The sequence below is a fragment of the Canis lupus genome, chromosome 3, assembly GCF_011100685.1.
Source record: "Canis lupus familiaris isolate Mischka breed German Shepherd chromosome 3, alternate assembly UU_Cfam_GSD_1.0, whole genome shotgun sequence".
In the NCBI taxonomy this organism is placed as follows: Eukaryota; Metazoa; Chordata; class Mammalia; order Carnivora; family Canidae; genus Canis; species Canis lupus.
The window spans coordinates 70,460,781-70,480,292 of record NC_049224.1 but is presented as its reverse complement, the minus strand read 5'-3'; the positions used below and the strand labels follow the sequence as shown (position 1 = coordinate 70,480,292).

The following is a 19,512-nucleotide window of genomic DNA, read 5'->3' as shown; positions in this document are numbered from 1 at the left end:
TTTACCAGGTTGTATCTAAGGCCAGTGAAGTCTTTTCCTCTTCTCCCTGTTTCCCAGTTCCCAGGTCACCCCCTCCCTGTTTTTCCCGTCCAGTTTATGATTTCATGGCAGGTGTAGGGTTTTCAATGGCTTGTTATAATTAACCCCTTTATGGTTTAGCCCCTAAATGGGACCAGGGGAGAGGGACATGCTTCTCGCCTGTGTGCATCCCACCCAGCACAGTGTTTTATACACACAAAGCACTGGATTACAGTTTCTCAGTGGGAGATTCAGTAGATTGTTGTTTCGTGGCAGAGGAGAGCCCATGATGTATGGAAAGAGCATGAGTAGTTAATTGGACTGATCTAACTTTACATCTCTAGCTTATCTGAGCCTCAGTTTTCTTACTGATAAAATGAGAAAGGTGATAATATTAGAGGATTGTTGTGAAGATTAAGTATGTGAAAATATAGAATGCATACAGTAGGTTACTAGAAATAAATGCCGGGGGTACCTGGGTGGCTCTGTCAGTTAAGCGGCCCACTCTTGATTTTGGCTCAGGTCATGATCTCAGGGTTGTGGGATCAAGCCCCGAGTTGGGCTCTGTGCTCAGTGTGGAGCCTGCTTGAGATTCTCTATCTCTCCCTTTGTCCTTCCTTTCCCAAAAGATATTAAAGAAATAAATGCAAAATTATTTTCCTTGTATATTAAATTCTAGTTAACCATAAAACTGGGATGTGAACACTTGCTTGAAAATACACTATTAAGTTTCTAGTCAAATTTAAAAAATCATGGAATTTCTGGAGCTCAAATAGACCTTAAGGATTAGGGAATGCAATCTTGTCCTTTTTCAAGAAAGGGAACTGAAGCATAAACAAGTGACTTGACCAGGGGCATGGAGTGAGCCCAGATCCATGGTTTGCATGGAACACTCCTGTATCCTGGTATACAAACAGGTGTTTAACAAAGACTTTCTGACTGCTGGGATTATTGCTCCTTTTTACTTAATAACATTTGCATTAATGCCTCCATCCATTCTTGTTTGTCTTCTGTAACCTTTCAAAACAATTTTGCGGGCCTAGAATATTTGATCCAGAGGCAGAGTTTTTGGCTGTTAGGTAAAGTCCTAAAGGAAGCCGCCATGGGACATGGAGTTAAGGAGGTAGGAGAAAGAGCATATATTACCTTGTTGATTTTTCTTACATGAGAAAGAGAAGAGCCAAGAACATACCAACAAAACAGTGGTTAAGCCCACGAACCTCTTTCCAGTTCTTGTGTATTCTGTGAAAATGGGGTTCTTGTTTCTTTCATAAGTTCTTGCACGTGTAAGGTTAAAAGCAGAGGGGAAAGGAAGGTATTACAATTCTACCTCAAGTAGACATTGAGATTTTGTCTTTACGAATACTGTTAAAGCTTCAAAATGGCATTATGCTTTGAGAATATTTTTAAACTGAACATCATTTTCTACTGATACTTTAGAATAGATGTTTAGATTTTCTGTCCTTGTCGATGACTGTAATTTGAATTAAAAGTGAAACCAGTTCATTGACACGTACTATATATTATTTAATTTGGGGCCTGGTTGCTAGAGGGGATGTGCCGCCTTCAATGAAGATGGTAAAATGTGTCATTTTCTAATACGCAATCAAAATTCCTGACCCCTGTGCCCATTGCTGTGCCCCGTCTCCCTCCCCTGCCGTTGACGCACATCCCCCTGCCCTGGAAAGAGTATTTAGAATCCCCAAGATGAACGCACTCTGGTGTCCAATGCAGTGGAAACCACCTATCCATATCATTTATAATTCCTTATCATTTTCTATGCCATTTTGCAACCTATTACCTATACAAGACATCTTAACTCTCTTAAACGCTTGGGGGATTTTTCCCTTGTAGGACTGTGAAATTAGCTATGAACAGCTTGGGGAGTAAATGCCGGTGTCTTTTCCAAAAAGTGGATTGCTTAGAGAAAATGATACATGTTTAGCATCCTTAGCAGTGCCTAAACTCACTTGGAGAGACACCTATTCCAGATCTATTCAGAGACTTTGATTGTCAGCAGAAGCGTTTATAGCTTGCACTTTACTTGGTGTTTACAACATACTGTATGAGAACTTTACAAATCTGTTTTTTGACATGCTCATTGATATGTTTCCTGATTCTACACTAAGCTCTTAATCTTTTCTGTATTTATCTTAGTTTTCTAAAATAAAAAGTCCAAATGAATGGGTTTTAGAAAATATAGTGGAAACAGAATGTGGCTTACATTTTAAAAATATTCATTATGCAGCAAAAACTTTGAAGCTATAAAATTTAAATCTCGTTGAAAGTTCACCAGATTTCTTCAAAACCTGAGTTTCATAAGCCTTGAAACGTTTGACATTTTACAAAGTTTGTGGAGCTTGTCTTGACCGTCCCTCAAAGGCACACGTTCTCTCAGGGGGCTGGGGAAGAAAGCATCCTGCCAGGGAGAACACTGCCGTCTCCCCAGAAGTCCCTGACTGGCTTCTAAATCTGAGCTAAACTTCGTAGTCAGATGGTGAAAGAATTCAGAACTTGTCTCTATTTCAGTGCGTGTGAAATAGAGTGATAGTCATCATAGGGTGAAGTTTGAGTTATGAGGTGTTGATGAGTCTTCATATGAAGGCACAGCGAGTAATATTTCCAGTTTCCTGATGAAAACAGAGTGAGTTCTGCTGGGAGTGGTTCTCCTAATTTTTCCTGTTAAATTCTTTGCTTGCTCTTTTTATACCCACAGTTAGATAATATGCGAATAGGGTTTGGATTCTATGTGTTTCACTTTCTCTTCTTACCAGAAGTTTTCAGTGGATATATTCCCTGAGCAAATCCTTTCCAACAAAGTATTTAACTTTGTATGCACATGAATTCGAGAGCCAATTAAACATGTCTTTGATTAATTTATCACAAAGAATGCTACCTTGAGTTAAAACAATTCTACTCTATAGAGAGAGGTCTTTCTGTTCAAAAGAGGGTCCTTATTTCTAAAGAGCAGAGCTCTGATTTTAATTAAATAAGGAACATTTTATGCAATTTTTTTCTAAAGCTTAAGATTAATTTCTATGGTTACTAGGGATATAAATCTCTAGATTGCTTTAAAACAAAGATTTTTGTTCAGGAGAGAATTGACAGCTCCCTTTAAGAGAAGCTATTACTTAATTTTACTTTCCTAAGTTTAAACACATAAAAATATTTGTAATGATACCCCAAAGGCATCATAAAAATGTAAAATAATTGTACTCTAAAATATCTAAAATTACAGGAAATAGACCTCATTTTAAAAAATGAACTGGGATTCATGGCTGGGGAACTGGGGTGTGACATACTTCAAACCCAGAATCTCTTGTCAGGAGACTTTTTTTTTTTTAATAGTAAAAAAGTCTTTTCTGTTGCCAGTCATACAAACTTTAAAATGTGTTCATTCTATTAGGAAATATTTCTTTATAGTTTTATTACCTTTAACATGTATTACTGTATTACATCTATGAATGCCTTATTAGATCCCCTTGGAGAGACAAATTTCTGTCTCTGGGATTAAATGACATCACTTAGCTTGTGGATTAACTATATCACAGCCTTTAGACCGTTTTTAATGATGATTTAAAAAGCACACAGCCCAGTTTTCTAAACAGCTTTGAACAAGGGCAGCACAAATAGTTTCTAGTATTTTACTTACGTAAAGTATACTTCCTCTCTCATAGATACTGTTAATTGATAAAGTGTTCCCAGGCTAAAGGTATGTCATATTTTGATAAATGTAGTGTAAAATCTATAGTAGAGGTGCTTACCGGTTAGAGAACCCTAAAATTTTAAGTAAGTGAATTCATACTTTCCCCTCTTTCCTCCTTTAGTATTGTAGCATCAGATTTTTCTTTCTTTTTTTCTTTTTTTTGCTATTTTCATTTACTAAAATTGTAATTGGGTCTTGCATAGCAAAGTGTGTTCTGTTTATTAGGGAAAGTAAAATTAGATTTACAAAATATTCAGACTGAAGTTTTCAAAGAAATGGCATTTCATATGTAATATGAATGCTGTTGAGACTAGATATGCTTGTAGTTTAAAAACATGCCTGATTCAGGAATGCTTTGCATTAAATGAGTTTATATTTTGAGAGCAAAACGGGGGAGATAGAAAATGTTCCCTCCTTTTTTTTTTTTTTTAAGCAACAAGAAAATTAAGTTGAGTGCAGATATTGAAAGTGCTGTAAGCTGAGTGAGCAACAAAAGTAAACACTGATTATTGCATATGTACATTTGGACCAGTTTACTTTTATCTTTCAAGCGAAACATTTCCCGCAGTTTTTGTGGGTTTTTATTTAAATTGGGAAAACTTTGGAAGTTTGTGTAAAAGTATAAATAAGTTTGTGAAAGGCATGATTAGAGTCTGATAATAAACACGCAGGAAGTGAATTGGGGAAACTGACAGTCAGATGTGACATTTAATAATGTTTTCTCCCCAGACGCAGTTGCCGAAAGAGGGATGTCGGTTTCTGTGGCTCTGAAACAAACCTTTGGCTATAATTGAAAATAAGGGTTAAATAGGAATTCTTCAATATGGATGACATTTTGCATTTTTTTAAGAGCCTTAGTGATTGTTACAGGAATCCCCAAAGTGCTCGTTTTCAACGATAAGCACAGGCACAGAAATTGCATCTGTATTTATAGATTCCAACTAAAAAACAAAATACATACTTAGTTGCCAGGAAAATTTAAACAGGTTTTTGGATTTTTACAAAATAAACATTACATTATTTATTAGTATATATGGAGATTCTTAATTTTGCAAGGAGGAAAATTTTTTAGTTGGTTTAATTATTGAAATAGACCACAATCATAGTGTATAAATTTAAAAAAAATTAAAAACCGTAATCTAAAATTTGTTTTAAATCTAATTATTAGGACATTGACCTCACAACTGCAAATTGGGCATTTTATTTTCAGTTGCTTATGCCCTAGTTCTCGGGGAAATTTGTCCATTTTTTTATTGTAATGAAACTTAAAGTGTAGAAAGATAACACGTTACCAATCATTAATCATTCCGTATAGACACTTTTGAAATCGTGCTCATCAGATACTAACACGTAGTATAGAGTTTTCGAAGGGTTTCTTGAACACTGAAGTTTTACTTTCCTTTTTTGGGTACACTGCTACATGTGTCCCGTTAGAGTTAGAGTGTGTATCCATGTCTTAGGGGAACAGTTTGTGTTACATTTTGATGACAGTTTTATCGCTTACAAATTATTATGTGATTTTAACTGAAATTTGTGTCTATGGTAAGAAAGGAAATTTGTATGTATGTGGTGTTTCAGATGCTTTACCTAATGATCTCAAAGACTGTTAAAAGGGATTTAAATTGTATATACCGGTTTTACTTTTAAAGCTTTCAAACTGAGTTCTGAATATAACATTCAGATATAAGACTTAAAAATTTTTGTGTACAAGTAAAGCAGTAAATCTTAAAAGTAGGATGAAGAGATACAATTTGATTTTTGAAATAAAAATCGGTAATACACAGGTTAGTATCTAACCATTACTTTTCTAGGTTTAGGTTTTTATACATAGATTTTTCTGTAGCAAATGATTTCTTAGGAACTAAATTATTTTATGCTATATTGCACATTTAAGAATTTTATCAGGCTAGCCCCCATTTTATAAAACTTTGCAGTTAGCAATTTGTTAGTTTTTTTCTAAATCCTAGAAACAAGTCTATCGTATTTTCATTTTTTTCAAGCAAAGAATATTTTAATGTTTTGTAACTACTTGAAATAATATTTTCTGCCTTTTTTTGTTTTGTTTTTCTTGCACGTGTACAGAAGTGCTTTAAGTTTCATGCCTTATTTACTCTGAAGAAGACCATAATGAAGGAAAGGAATCTATGCTTTTTGGAGGACAGGGAATGATGAAACAGGCTCTGGATTTTGCATGGAATTTGAACATTTATATTCCTGGTTGAGGCCAGCACACTCTGCATTTTATTCCTATTCACTCAGTTGAAAGATGACTTTGGAGGAAAGGCGGGGTATCTTGTTACCAAACCCTTTCTCAGAGCTTCATGATAAAATGCACATTGAGTCCTTTGCTTTTGTTTTTACCAACAGGGGGAAAATGTTTTAGTAAAGCACTTACACTTTTGGGGTTTGAATATTATCAAGCAGTGTTTTCTGTTGAATGTAAATTATTGACATCTATCAAGTGGTATGGAAGTAGAGTGTATGTTCTCCCTTTGTACTGCCCATCATTGATTTCACTCTTCTCTTTGCTGATGTGAAGCAGAAACTGGACAAGGTAACAGTTTTGATGATGAGATTAGAGGTAGCCAGGCTGACTGTCTCCTGGCTTTTAGAGAACCTTATAAGCTCAGGGCCACCCCTTCCCCTTGTTTAGATATTACTTGCTCTTTTGAGTTTCAGATTACAGGAGCAATTGATCTGCATGACCTATCTTAAGAACTTCAACTTTGCAGTGGAAACTTAAACCAAATGTATATCCTCAAGAGACAAATCATCTTAAAGCCAGGCTGTTGTCATTTTGATGTACTGTACTGTTTGTGGAGCAACAGTGTGGTGCAGGGCACCACCTGGTGGACAGGAACAGTACTTGCTGTGATGGGTGGAGGATTTGGAGACCTGTTCTATGTTGATACAACTCTTGCCCTTGGCTGGCAAATAAGCGATTTTATATTGTTCCCAGCGCATAATTTCTAGGATCCCAGGAAAATAAGATTGAGATCAGGCTGTGATATGTCAGTTTTATTTGTGGTTTCCCACCTTCTGTAGGTGTACGTGCTGGTCCTGGTCATGTTCACAAATATTTTTTCCTTATAGTTAATATTATAATTCAAATAAGATTATTTTTTTAAAAATGTCAGTAGGGCAGCATTTCATGCTTTTGAGTGCATATGTTTAACCTGAATAATAAAAATCTGCCTTTGACCACAAACTCTATGCCCTTGCTAATCTGTTCACCTTTTGTGGAGCAGGTTGCTTTTGATTGCCAACTGTGTGCAGTTGCTGGCTGGGGTGTGCTTCTGGTGTATACCAAAACATTTGTAAAAATTGTGAGAAAATTCAATAAGTTTTTTAAAAAACTTCTAATACATCATAACCATCAGTTGTAGGTTATTTATGTTATTTTAATGTTTATTTTATTAGAATTAATGTTTATTTTAGAATCACACATTCTTGATAGAATGTATCACTCATTCTGCAGACATTTGTGGAGCTAGGAGCCTTGCTAGGCTTCGGGAACCCAAAATGAACATGACACAGTTCTTTTTGGTCACACACTTTTAAAAAATCTTTTAGTTTTCACCACAAAAAGGAGTGACCATATACCTGGGATGGGGAATGCACTGCAGCAGAGTATAAATGTGTTTTATGTGCTGAGTATTTTCTGCCAGGGACTGGAAGAATTTAGAAGACGTTTAGCACCTGCCTTTGAAGGAGCTGGTAAAGGAAACTGACAAATTGGCAGCTCTGTTGCTTCGACCTTGGTGTGTGGCCACTGGTAGAGGGCTGCACGGCAGCTCTTCTTTGGTCTGGTTCCTCAGGTTGAGTTTTAACATGGAAGAGCCCAAGTTTGCAGGTGCAGACTGACGAATTTAAGAGCATAGGCTTTCAAGCAACTTTTGGAGTACGAACCTTGGCTTTTCAACTTGCTAGAAGTCTGACATACAGCAGGTTCCTTGATGGTTCTGTGCCTCAGTTTCCTCAACTGTTTTTCATCTATTAAATGTAAGGGCTTAACACAGCGCCTAACACATAATAAACACTAAATGTTTATGACGCTGGTGACAACGATCCATTAGTCCCATCGCCACTTTTCTACCTGTTGTAAGGCAGACAAGTGGGTAGCTGTCCTGTGTTTCGTCCCTCACACCTGCAGGTCTCAAGGCCCATGCTGCCTCCACGCATCCCTTGGCGTGACTGGTTAACATTACCGTGCTAACAGATTCTGCAGAGCACCCAGCCACTGTGTCCTGGTGCCAAGCTAGAAGTGCTGCTTATGTGCATGACGTCTGCAGAAAGTTTGTACCTTCTGTTTTTGAGTCTGTTGTGCCTTGTTTTATCATCAGAGGTTTTTAACCTGAGTTCCTGTGAGCCAAGACCCTCTGGAACTCAAAATGGTAAGCAGAAAATCTTTTTATATCTATATTTATTTTCTGTAGGAAAGAGACCAGATGCATAGCTTTTGTCAGAGGCTCAAAGGCATCTGCACCCTGTAAAAAGATAAAGAACTATAAATATTCATGATTCTTTCTGGGAGGGCAACTCAAGAAGTTAAGACTATAACACCACCCACCCCACCCCCCATGAAACACAAATTTGAATTTTACACCATTTGTTTTGTAAGTTACATAAATAATTTTAAAGATAGAGTTGAGGTTTTAATTTGAGGAACTCAAATATAAATGGAGTGTCTTTTCCTCTTAGGCCTCTTGTCAAAGTTCCAAAGAGAACAGTAGGAGCCAGAAGTTAGGAGTACAGCTGTGCCACATGCTAGTGAGGCCTTGAGCCCATCAGTGGCCTCTCCCATCTAGAAGGAGGGAATAACAATGATTCCACCTCAGAGCATTCTAGTGAGGATTAAGTGGAATCATCTGAACAAAACCCTGGTAGCTCTTCTTGGAGTCATAGTAAGTACTACATGTTTGCTCTTACCATTTTGTTGCACATTTACCCAACAACATTTATAATATGTACACATGAGTTGCCTCTTCTAGTCCCTATTTTACCTGCACCTTACTGAACAATTATAAATATTTCTAGTTTCTTATAATCAGACTTTCCAAGGTTCTATAGCTGAATTGCCCTGCATCAGAAAACCTGAATAAATGAGAATCCCAAGGACATAAATCCTTAGAGCTGAGAATCTGGGAAAGCATAAAGAGTCCAGCACACCTGCTCACAAGCTCACTGGGTTTTCCAAAAGAGCAGAACAGATATGGGCTGTCTGTGGAGAGCAGGTGTGCACGGAGGTTCCCAGAAAAAGCTTGTGGCCAATCAAGAGTTGGCTCTTGGAGGATAGTACCTGTGTGGAGGAGCATACTGGGATGCAGGCGAGGGGCAGGCTGTGCGCTGAGGGTGCATCCCATGTAGACGGAACTGACAGGAGGGTTACCGTGTGCTTGGCAAGAAGGAAATGCTGATGTCAGCCATGCCTGTTGTCCTCTCTCTATGTGGGTGCCATGGGTGAGGAGGGTAGATGGAGCCTGGTACCCACTGTCCCTGAGCTGGTTTGTTTCCCCAGGGCCTCTTCTAAGAAGATCACCTTGCTCACTGCCTGGATTCTAGCACCTGGATTCTGGCATCTAAGCGTGAGCATTTGAGTTCTCTTCATGGCCCCTAAACTCAAACCAGCCGCTTCCTCTGATGCACAGCTGAAGAAACAGCCATCTATTCCAACTCTGGGGGGAAATGAGCTGTTTTGAACTTATTGGGAAAATGTGTGTTGGAACCCACTGTGGTCTCTCCTGTCGTATGGAGAGTGTGTGCCTCTCACCATATGCACTGAAGCTAAGCTTAAGGTAAGGTGCAGTCTGCTGTGAAGGTGGTTGCAGACAGCGGCATGAGGCCAAGTTCAGCCCTTTTCAGAAGCTGCTTGTATCCACGTGGGTTGTCCCTCAGCCACTTCTCAGAAAGGCTTTTCCAGATGCCCTACAGTACTGGCCTGGAGCCCACATCAGGTCGCCTCTGCCACTACACTCTGCTCTTTGCTCTCTGCTCTTGCCTGCCTTTGCTCCTGACCCTGGAACATGTGGGGGCCCCCATTACCTTGGAGGCAGGTCACAGTGAGCTCTGTAGCCAGATTCTCTGGGACCACGTTGTGTATGTCAGTGACCTGTTGTGGACCCTCTCTCCCGGCCTGTTTCCTTCTCCTTCCCTGGGGGCAGTACTGGTACCTACACCAGGGTGGTGATGTGAGGGTTAAGTAAGTTAACACATATGTCGAACTCCTAGTCAGGCCTGGCATGCAGTAAGCACTCCAGTAAATGGTGGTTCCTAGTGTGACTGCCACTTGTCCTTCAGTTATGCTGGATTTGTGCCAGATCCATTTTATTTTTCCTTCTTCTGATCCTTTAGTTTTCCTCCTGCCTCAGTCCTGCAACTTTGTGAGATGTTCTAGTCCTCCAGCATGACTTGGGTCTCTATAGCAACCCTTCCCTTCGCTGCCGCATGGCGGTCCACAGTCCACACTGACCTGGCATCATGGCTGAGACCCAAACAGGGACGAGAGGGAAGCAAAAGAAGAAAACTTGCAATGTTTAGGCAGGACCAAATGCCTGACCTTTACAGCATCAGACCCTTTACAGACGCTGCTTTCATCCAGAGCTTATGGTCGCCTCTAGAGTCGTTATTTCGTTTATACAGCCAGAGGTTAAGGCTTGAAGAAGTTATGTCACTAGCACGAGACCATATCAGCAGTAACAAACAGAGTTGTGGCAGAGCTGGGATCTGAACTCACATCTATATTGTCCATACTTGGATGACCAGGACTGGGGGAATGCAGCATCCATGCACATTCTCCATGCACACACTGCACACATGGTCTCTGTACACAGGAATCTACACACACTATGCACACACTCTACACACACGCAGTCTCTCTGCATATGCTGTACACAGTCTTTGCATACACAGTCTCTCTGCACGTGCTCTAAACACACAATCCCTGCACACATTCTATGCACAGTCTGTGGCCCATACGGGGTTTGGATGGGATCTGAAAAACAGTGTGAAGCCATGTAAGATCCTTGGGTTGGAACTTCCTGTTCTGCTCATCCTCCTCCCTCACTGTCTTCTTCTTTATTACCTCTTATTGTGCCTCGTCCATTCTGAGTCTTACATATTTGTCAGGGGAACGAATGAAAGGTTTCCAGGCACACAGAAAAGAAAGTGATGATTAACTAGCATAGGCTCCCAAAGCAGGAGCCATACCCACCCTGCAGCCTCATTTGTGTCGGGTTGCTAGGCAGATAGGTGAGGGGAGGACCTGCTTTCAAAAGGCAGTTAGCAAAGTCTGTGTGATATTTTTGTGGAGGAAATATTGTTTTAAATGGACTAAAGATTTGGACTGTTGGGGCATCTGTGGCTGGTTGAGCAGGTTTTCCACAGAATGAGGAACTCTGTGCTTCTCTTTCAGCCCTGGTTTTAAAACTTTATTTATTTATTTATTTGTTTGTTTGTTAGTTAGTTAGTTAGTTATAGATGTCTTTAACGGCAGAATGATCAGAGTGGCGAATAACAGGAAGCCAGGGGAAAATAAGAATATAGGGAAGGCATAGATTATCGGCAGCAGTCATGGAAGAAATAATTTTAGTTGGTATGAAGTCAGCCTGACTCAGTGATGTGAAAGTGAGCATGCCCTCGGGTGGCATTAATAGAAGCCCAGAAGCTAGAAGAAGGAGGTGATACTTCTGCTGTCTTCTGCATTTCCTGCTGACGAATAGAATATTGAGTATGTTCTGGGAACCACATTTGACTTCTGAGGCCCATAAATTGCAACATTCAGAAGAGATTAAAGAAGGCTTGAGGGGATTGGGAATGTTTAGCATAGAGAAGACTCACAGAGGGGTGGGGGTGGGGGGACTTGATAGCTGAACATGGTTCACCGTGAAAAAGAACTTCGCACCGTACCCACAGGAGACTGTGGGCTCCCCGAAGTCAGACAAAGCAGGTAAGTGTCGTCCAGGCCCTTTCTGGTCTTGAGAATTCAGAAAGGGAGAGATTTACTTGCTTTTTTGTACCCTGTGTATCACGTAGCATGTGTGTGGCCCAGAGAAAGGCCAGACGACCAGGAATGAATAGAGTTCGGAAATGGGAATGTGCCAGCAGTTCCACATGAGTTTGGGGAGCCAGAAGAATGGGCATTAAAATGTTTAATTAGGTTGAAGTGTGATCACAAAGACAAAGAAATGTAAAAGGGAAGTTGGGGCCAGAGAAATGAGAAGAAAGTGGGGAACATGATAGGCTTCTGCTGTTTCTTGAGGTTGAAGGAACCTAGACCTGTTTTAAAATGAGAGGTATACTGAGCTCCATGGGTCATTAAGCTCTGTATGGTGCTCTTCAGGTTTTGAGATTAGGTCCTGAGTTCTTTGATTGTCTCATTAACAATAAGAATGTAAGATTTTATTTTTTTAATTTCTAAATTTTTTAAAGGAATAGAAGTTTAATATTAGAAGAAATGCTTTTTCAGGTTGCTAATATGAGAAATTAGTCCACCAAATTCATCCCAACAAATGTCAATCATCTTTGTCTCCTAGTTTAATTATCCCCACTGTCCGCTACTCAAGACTGAAGCCAGAAGGGTGGAAATAGAAACCTCAATCTATATGCACTTTTGTGCACATATTTCTCATTCTCCATCTTCCATGTGTCTGTTTGTCTTTCAAAACATTGCTAAATTCTGGAAACTGCAGTCCAGTAAGGTTGACATTGGTTCTCAATAAGAATCCAGAACACATTATTTAGCTACTGGTTACAGTTTTCTGTAGGTCATGGTCGCCTGTGTCTTCTTTCTAACGAAGTTTCCAGACTGATGGAATATAGTACTTTATATATTGAACTAATGTTTACATATTCATATATTTGTATCTACATATATAATGTATATAACATATATCCATCCAACTAACATTTATGACATTTAGTTAATAGACACAGCACACCCCAAGGAAGGTTTCATGCAGAGAAAGTGGGAGTGAACCGAGAATGCCATGTGTTACTACCTCCTTAGTCACAGCACACTGGAGTAGAAGATTGGTGGAGGAGAAAGAAGATGCTGCAGGCAGAGAGAGCAGTAGGTGCCAAAGTGCCGAGGCAGCAAAGGGGAGGCTACATCAGGGAAAGGCTCTGTGGGTCCAGAATGTGGGGTGGCTGCAGGAAAGGCCAGAGGAGAGGGCGGTCGGTGGTTCAGTTCCTTTGGCAGATGTTGAACAAGCTGAAGGGATAGGCCTGGCTGACTGGTTTAATTTGTGGGGTAGAAAAGAGGGAAGAATCTGACATGACCTGGGACTTTCTAACTTGAGGACTCGAGAGCAACTCTTTCTCTTTGGGCGAACAGGAGCAGGAAGGACTGAGTAAGACTGGAGGGTTGAGTGTGAGTGGTTGGCTCGTTGACACTCAGGGATGCGCCAGCATGACTCATAGTGGAGGCTGGACACACTCTCCTGGAACATAGGGGCAAGGCAGAGGCTGGGGGACGTGTTCTGTGGAGGGTAACTAGAGCTGTGGATGGGCATGAGTGAGTCTAGCTGCGGTGTGTGAGGTGTTTGAGGGCCGAACCTAAGTACCTTTCCTGGGTTAGCAAAGTCAGAGGAAGCAGTGAATAAAGCTAAAGAAAATTTGCCGGAGTAAAGTTAAGAAGAGAACCTGGCAGGAGTGGGGTCCAGGAAGCAGAGGGAGGATGATGTTTCAGGAGGGGCGGGGTGGGTGGGGCATCAGAGTATGTGAGGATGGGCAGGGAGTGGCCAGAGCTCCTGCCATGACTGTCATCCCCGACCCCCCAGTGCCCCACAGTCATTGAAGGGTGGAATCCTACAGTAGAAATGGGGGGGAGGGTGTTGGGGGAGTGCTGGGAGGGGCCCAGCCCATGGCGCTTGCTTCCTAAACAGTTGCTAAAAGAAAGAAAGCAAGCAAGAAAGGAACGGTTCATAGAGGCGGTCCCTTAGACCAACAGACCAGCTGCTGTGACCCAGGGGCGCCAATGGAATGTCTGTGGCATTGCCAGGCTCTTTTGTGGGTGACTAGTCAGTGGGGAGCTTCTCTCATAGGGACCGACCAGGCTCAGACAGCCCCTGCTGTGACTGCTGCAGAGTCACGGTGCTCCAGAGGCGCCTTGGAGCTGAACTTTCAGCTGTAATTGGTATTGATGTATTTTCAATTATGACTGAAGGGCGTGGATTTAGAATTTAGTTAGCGGGCCTCCAAATGAAACTTGGGAACACAATCCTTGTGAAAAATCATTTTAGCTTATCGGTAGTTGGCAAACATTTATACAGCAGTGGTTGTTCTGGCTGTGCCTTTGGCTGCATACTAAACTCAACAGCAAGCTGTGTCCACTGATTGAATGAAAAAAAAAATAATGATTTTGTGTTACAGGGAACTTTTTACAATATGCCAGAGGGACCTACTGGAGTCTCTTTAATCTTGAACAATGGTTGTTTCTTGCAGAGGCAAATTATGCAAATCGGTACTTAGTGTTTCATAATCAATCAGGTCTTTGTTGGAAGTGTTGTGAGTGCCAGCAGAACAGAATTCCTATCACGGGGCGGGGGTAGAGGGGGGGCTTGCAAGTCAGACCACTGCTGTGACCAGCAAAGGACACTTGTGACCGCTTTGAACTCTCCCTACAGTTAAAAGGCAGTCATCCTTTGAGAAGAATTCCACCATTTTGTACCAGGGTTTTGTTTTACAGTTTATCTTGCTCTGGGTAATTTACAAAACACCCGGGAAGGAGCCACTCACAGGACTGTTCTGTGGGTGACACACGTAAACAAAGCTGGGCCTGCCGCCTGGGGTGGCAGATGGCAGCCGTGCTTCTGGAGCTCCCTTTGCGTCCAACCTGCCTCAAGTGCAGGACTTTCAAGTCTTCTTGGACTCTTCCAAGTGCATGTGTATATTTTCAAACAATGTCGTTTCAGCTTCGCTCTGTGAAGAATAATTAATCTTTAATAATCCTTTGATTCTAGATCAAAAAACAAAGAACTAGAGAAATCTTAAAAGCCCTTGGGGGAAAAAAGGATGATGTGTTTCAGAGTTCCTGTTATTACTACAGCTGCGGTGCTCGTGTTGCCATCTAGTGGACAATGTGAAGTATGAGCTAACTGGAATTTTACCCTGCTCTTAGGTTTTGAAAGGGAGAATCAATACAGTTCAGAAACTGAATCATTATTGAGGAATGGCTTTGGGCTGGGTGTATGCCTGAGCAGCTTACATCAGATAGACATGAAAATGTTTCGCAAGATGGTAAGGTCTCCAAAAGAGATCTGCTTGCAGGAGGGGGCCTTAACCAGGCCTGGAAGTGGCAGAGGAGACTTTCAGGATGTGTCTCACTTGAGCAGAGGAGTTGAGGCAGACGACTGGGATTGAGTGGGGGATGGGGGTCGGCTTCGAATCTGGAGATGTCCACAGGGAGAGGGACCCCAGGCCTCAGGCTTAAATTGGGCCTGCTTTGTCGGTAATGAGGCGTCCGTGTATACTTTTAGTCAGGAAGTTGGTAGGGAGATTTGTTTTTTAGTTTTAAAACATTTTTGATCGCAAAGGTTATAACATACTAATTGTAGAAAAATGTTGAAGTATAAAAAGATGTTAAGAAAGCGAAATCTCCAAATCTCACCAGCCAGACAACCATCGGTATTTTGATGAGCAATCTGTTAGGTTCCTGTCTGTGTGTATACAGCTTTAAGTGCTGTTTCCCATCTTTTCTGTAAATGGATCAGGCAGCGTGTGTTTTGGGCAAGCTTGTTTCCCTCCCCGTCACCCCCCAACAGTATGCTTGTGGGAAAACAAGCCATTTCAGCAGCTCATACTCACCCAGAGTACCTCACATGATCTTATAGGTGTGCAGGTTGGGATGTTTTTGGTTTTGTTTGGTCCCTCCTAATAAAACCTTTATGTGTAAGGACAGGTGACGTGAACATCTTTTTTTCCCCTGTCAAATGCATCTGATTTAGAAGCCATACTGCTTTTATGGTAGATGGGTTTGGAGAATTTCAGTGTCTTGATGAGTTGGGTAATTAGTCTTATTTAAATGTAGCCACTTAAAAGTGAACACAATTTATGTTCACTTGATCTTAGCCAAAAGGCCAAGAAGCAATTGTACTCAATTTATGTTCAAAAAAAAAAAAAAAGGAGTTAAGGAATCAGATGAATATCTGTAGTTTAGAATGCAGTTCAAATCACTTCCTGAAGAAGCCAGATCCTGACTGATCCTGGAGTATGGCCATTAGCTCTGTGCTGTCCCATAGCTGTAGCCCGTGCCTTTAACCCAAATAACTCAGTTCAGCATTGGGAATTTTTTATTTCAAAATGTCCCACCTACACTCGTGGTAAAAGCAAATCTCACAGACCTGCCATGCTCAGATGGGCTGGCAGGGTCATCTGTGTGGGTGGATTTGCAGAGACTACAAGCACACAGGCTCTTGGTTTGGGAGTCACAATCTCCCATTTCTTTTGAACCATTTACGTGGAAGGTATACCTCCATATCTTCTCATTTGCGAGTTGGGATTATAATGGAACCTATCCTATAGGGTCGCTAGAAGTAAATGAGACAATGGGTGCATGGCATTTACATTGGTGCCTGCCACATAGTATGCACTCAATAAAAGCTGGCAGTTAGCTCATGCTACTACTGTTTTTTTAGAAATAATGTTTACCACCCTCTCTTTGTAGTGAAGCCCAGGGAGATTAAGCAACTTGCTCAGAATTTCAGTTGGCAAAGGTTAAGAGTTTAGGGGAGCTTATAAAAGCACCTCTTTCTTCTCAGCCCAATTTTGGAACCACCTGAAAGAGAAATATAGGAGTCAGAACATGAAAAAGCCACATGGGGAACCTGGCTTTAGATTTATAGCCAAATACAGGGTAGCTTGGGTCAGAATATATCCTGTCTGTTGCCTGGCTGATGTGAACAGAGGAGAGAGGAAGGTGAAGCTGAACATGCTCATTCCTTACGATTCTCCAAATCATAAACCAGTTAACTTGCTCTTCTTCTCTCTGAGGCCAGGAATATTGGTCCCGCTGCAGTCCCTGCACTTGAAGCTGAGGAGTGGGGAATCAGAGTCTCCTTCAGCAGTGGGTGGTAAAGCAGAGGTCAGAACCCAAGAATCTCTGCCAACTCCCTGGATTTCTTACCCTCTCTTTCTTACCCAGCCCTGCACAGTCCTTTGCCCAGAGTCTGTTCCTTTGCCCATACCCTGCCTGAGCTGAAGATGCCTGTAGGAGAACTCAGATATGGGAAAGGCAAGCACTCTGGGAGGTTGTCTTCGTTGTTCATTTAAGCCATGTTTTTGAGATAGTTTGATGATTTGATAATCAGAATGAACTGAGCACCATTGTACTGCTGGTCTTCCTGACCATCCTGTCTCCTTGCTCCTGTTTGTGGGTCTTCTCCTCCACATCTGGGTGGCTTTGCCGGCACTAAGCCTGCCATGCTGCGAAACACAAGTCACGGCAGTTGGCCTGGGAGGAGACAACGTGAGCCAGTGGAAACATTCTCTTTAGATAGATGAATATTCCTACTTTAACATATAGATGACCTTAAAAATGAATACTATGTGTGGAAACCTTTCTTGCAGATCTTCCTGTATCCACTGTAGTCAAAAACTTTTTTTTTTTTAAGATTTTATTTATTTATTTGACAGAGAGAGCAAGCAGGGGGAGCAGCAGAGGGAGAGGGAGAGGCAGGGTCTCTGCTGAGCAGGGAGCCCAATGCGGGCCTCCATCCCAGGACTCCAGGATCATGACCTGAGCCAAAGGCATACGCTCAACCAACTGAGCCACTCAGGTGCCCCCCAAAACACTTCTAAAATCAACATTGTACACAAATACTCTCACAGAAAACCCAGCTTATATTGTGAAGAAAAACCTCAAACTTCATTAAGCTAAATATTTATAGTCTTACTAGTCTTTTGACAGCATAATACAGGATAAGTAACTTCACTTTTGAGTCACACAGACCTGTGATCAGTTCCAGTTCTGCCTCTTGCATTGCCGGGTAGGATATAAGAATAAAGGATGAGCTTGACATTGCTCACTAGGACAGATGCTTCTCTTGGTTCCCAGTCATTCCCTTTACGGATATTATATTGGATGACCACAGTTGTGACCTGCCCACAATCTGTGCTTCAGCTTGGAGGTCGAGACCTCAGGCCTGATCCTTAGAATGCCTGGGCTCCATCCTGACTTCACTCCATGTGTCCCTAAGCACATTATTTTTCTTGTCTCTGACTCCATTTTCTCACCCATAGGGTAAGGCGTGATGGTGTTACCTATGATCATGCCTGGGAGAATTAGGTGAGCTCTGGGAATACTGCCTGGCACACCATCTCCTCTCAGTGAAGATTTTGTGGTTTTTGCTTTTTTGAAGGGGTATCAAACCTTGTAAATGGAACTTTAAGCAAAGATTGCAAGTACTTAGAAATAAAGTAGGTAGAGATTTTGCAATTTAGTTTTTGGTTCAAGTATGGATCATTATTAGTTTGAGAGCAGAAAATCTATACTTCCAAGTGACTAAAAGTATTTGGGGAAGAAAGTGCTAGGTGGAAGATTTTTAAAAATAATGTTTTTATTAAGGGATATTTCAAATATACACTAAAGTAGACGGAATGGTATAAGGAACCCCCATGTACACACATGCTACATTTCCCAACTCATGACCCATCCTTCTTCATCTGATACTCCTTCTCTGCCATATTGTTCTGAAGCAAATCCCAGGTATCATATTTGACTTGTAAATTTTTCAGGATATATCTCTAAAAGGTAAGAATTTTAAAAACAAAAATGTAAAAGTAATCATAATGCTACTATTATCACATCTAAGCAAAAATTCATTGTAGTTTCTTATCATTAAGTATTAAGTGGAGTCATTTTTTTTCTAACTGGTGAAATAACACTACAGAGTAGACATTAGAGAACTTGAGTGAAAATAGAAAACACCTGCGTGTCCATTAATTGAATGGTTCCAAGGGAGCCCGTGCAGGTTCAGCGTAGTCAGGGATTCCAGCCCTAGCTCTGCCGGCAATACCACCTCTCAAGAAAAATAACCTATTTCAACAGGGTTGTTGTCAGAATTAAACAAAATAACCCGCTTAAAGTGACTGGTACAGTGCAGATATTAAATAAATCTTGCCTGCCTTTCTTCTTTTCTCTTTTAGCTACAGTTCAATCCTTATTTTAAACTACAGTTTAGGTTGGAAATGAAGGACACATTTTGTAGAGTACAGCAGTGTAATAAAACCACAGCTCACAGCCATAAAGACTCTCCCATGGTGAGCTGACCGTCAGTCAGATGGACAATGATCAGCTTTGTGAGAGCAGGTCATCCCTCGTGAAGTGTGTTAGATCGCACATCTTCAGTAGATTTCACCTTCTGAACACACGCCACTGACTTTCCAGGAAAATTATTTGCACAGCTAGTGTGTTCCTCTTCCTTTGTTCACAGTTGTTGATGTTTAATTTTGTGATACCTTTTTGATCCAACTCGCATGTCAGGAGTTATCAGATCTTGAAGCCGTTTCTGTTCTATTTTCAACCCCCACAAACTTTATTTTCCCCTCCTTTCCTCATCCAACATTTATTCACTACCGGAGATACAAAAACAAATAGGGCATAGATCTTGACCTCAAGGAACTCAACTGACATCTACAGATAAGTGCTTTTAATGTTCTATGGAAGGTGCTGATGGGTATCTAGAAAATACTAAATAAGATGTTAGGGAAGGCTTCGTGGAGGAGGTGACATTTAAGTGGAACCTGGAAGGATGAACAGGGATTCTTCTGGTGGCATGGGGTTGAAATAAAGC

The 19,512-nt window shown here is 41.2% G+C and overlaps 1 protein-coding gene across 8 annotated transcripts in view; it reads left to right on the top strand.

Annotated features, from left to right (window-relative positions):
• The window catches only part of STX18 (syntaxin 18), a 120,219-nt gene that overhangs the window by 48,435 nt on the left and 52,272 nt on the right, over positions 1-19,512 (top strand). The window contains exon 1 of one of the 8 annotated variants that reach the window (XM_038533395.1): positions 7,941-8,118. The exons of 6 other annotated variants lie outside the window; for them this stretch is intronic. In XM_038533395.1, coding sequence (XP_038389323.1) covers positions 8,116-8,118 — 3 coding nt within the window. In that variant the 5' untranslated portion in view covers positions 7,941-8,115. Of the gene's footprint in view, positions 1-7,940; positions 8,119-9,324; positions 9,520-19,512 lie in introns of those variants that run through there. One more of the 8 variants, XM_038533396.1, reaches the window with a different exon arrangement.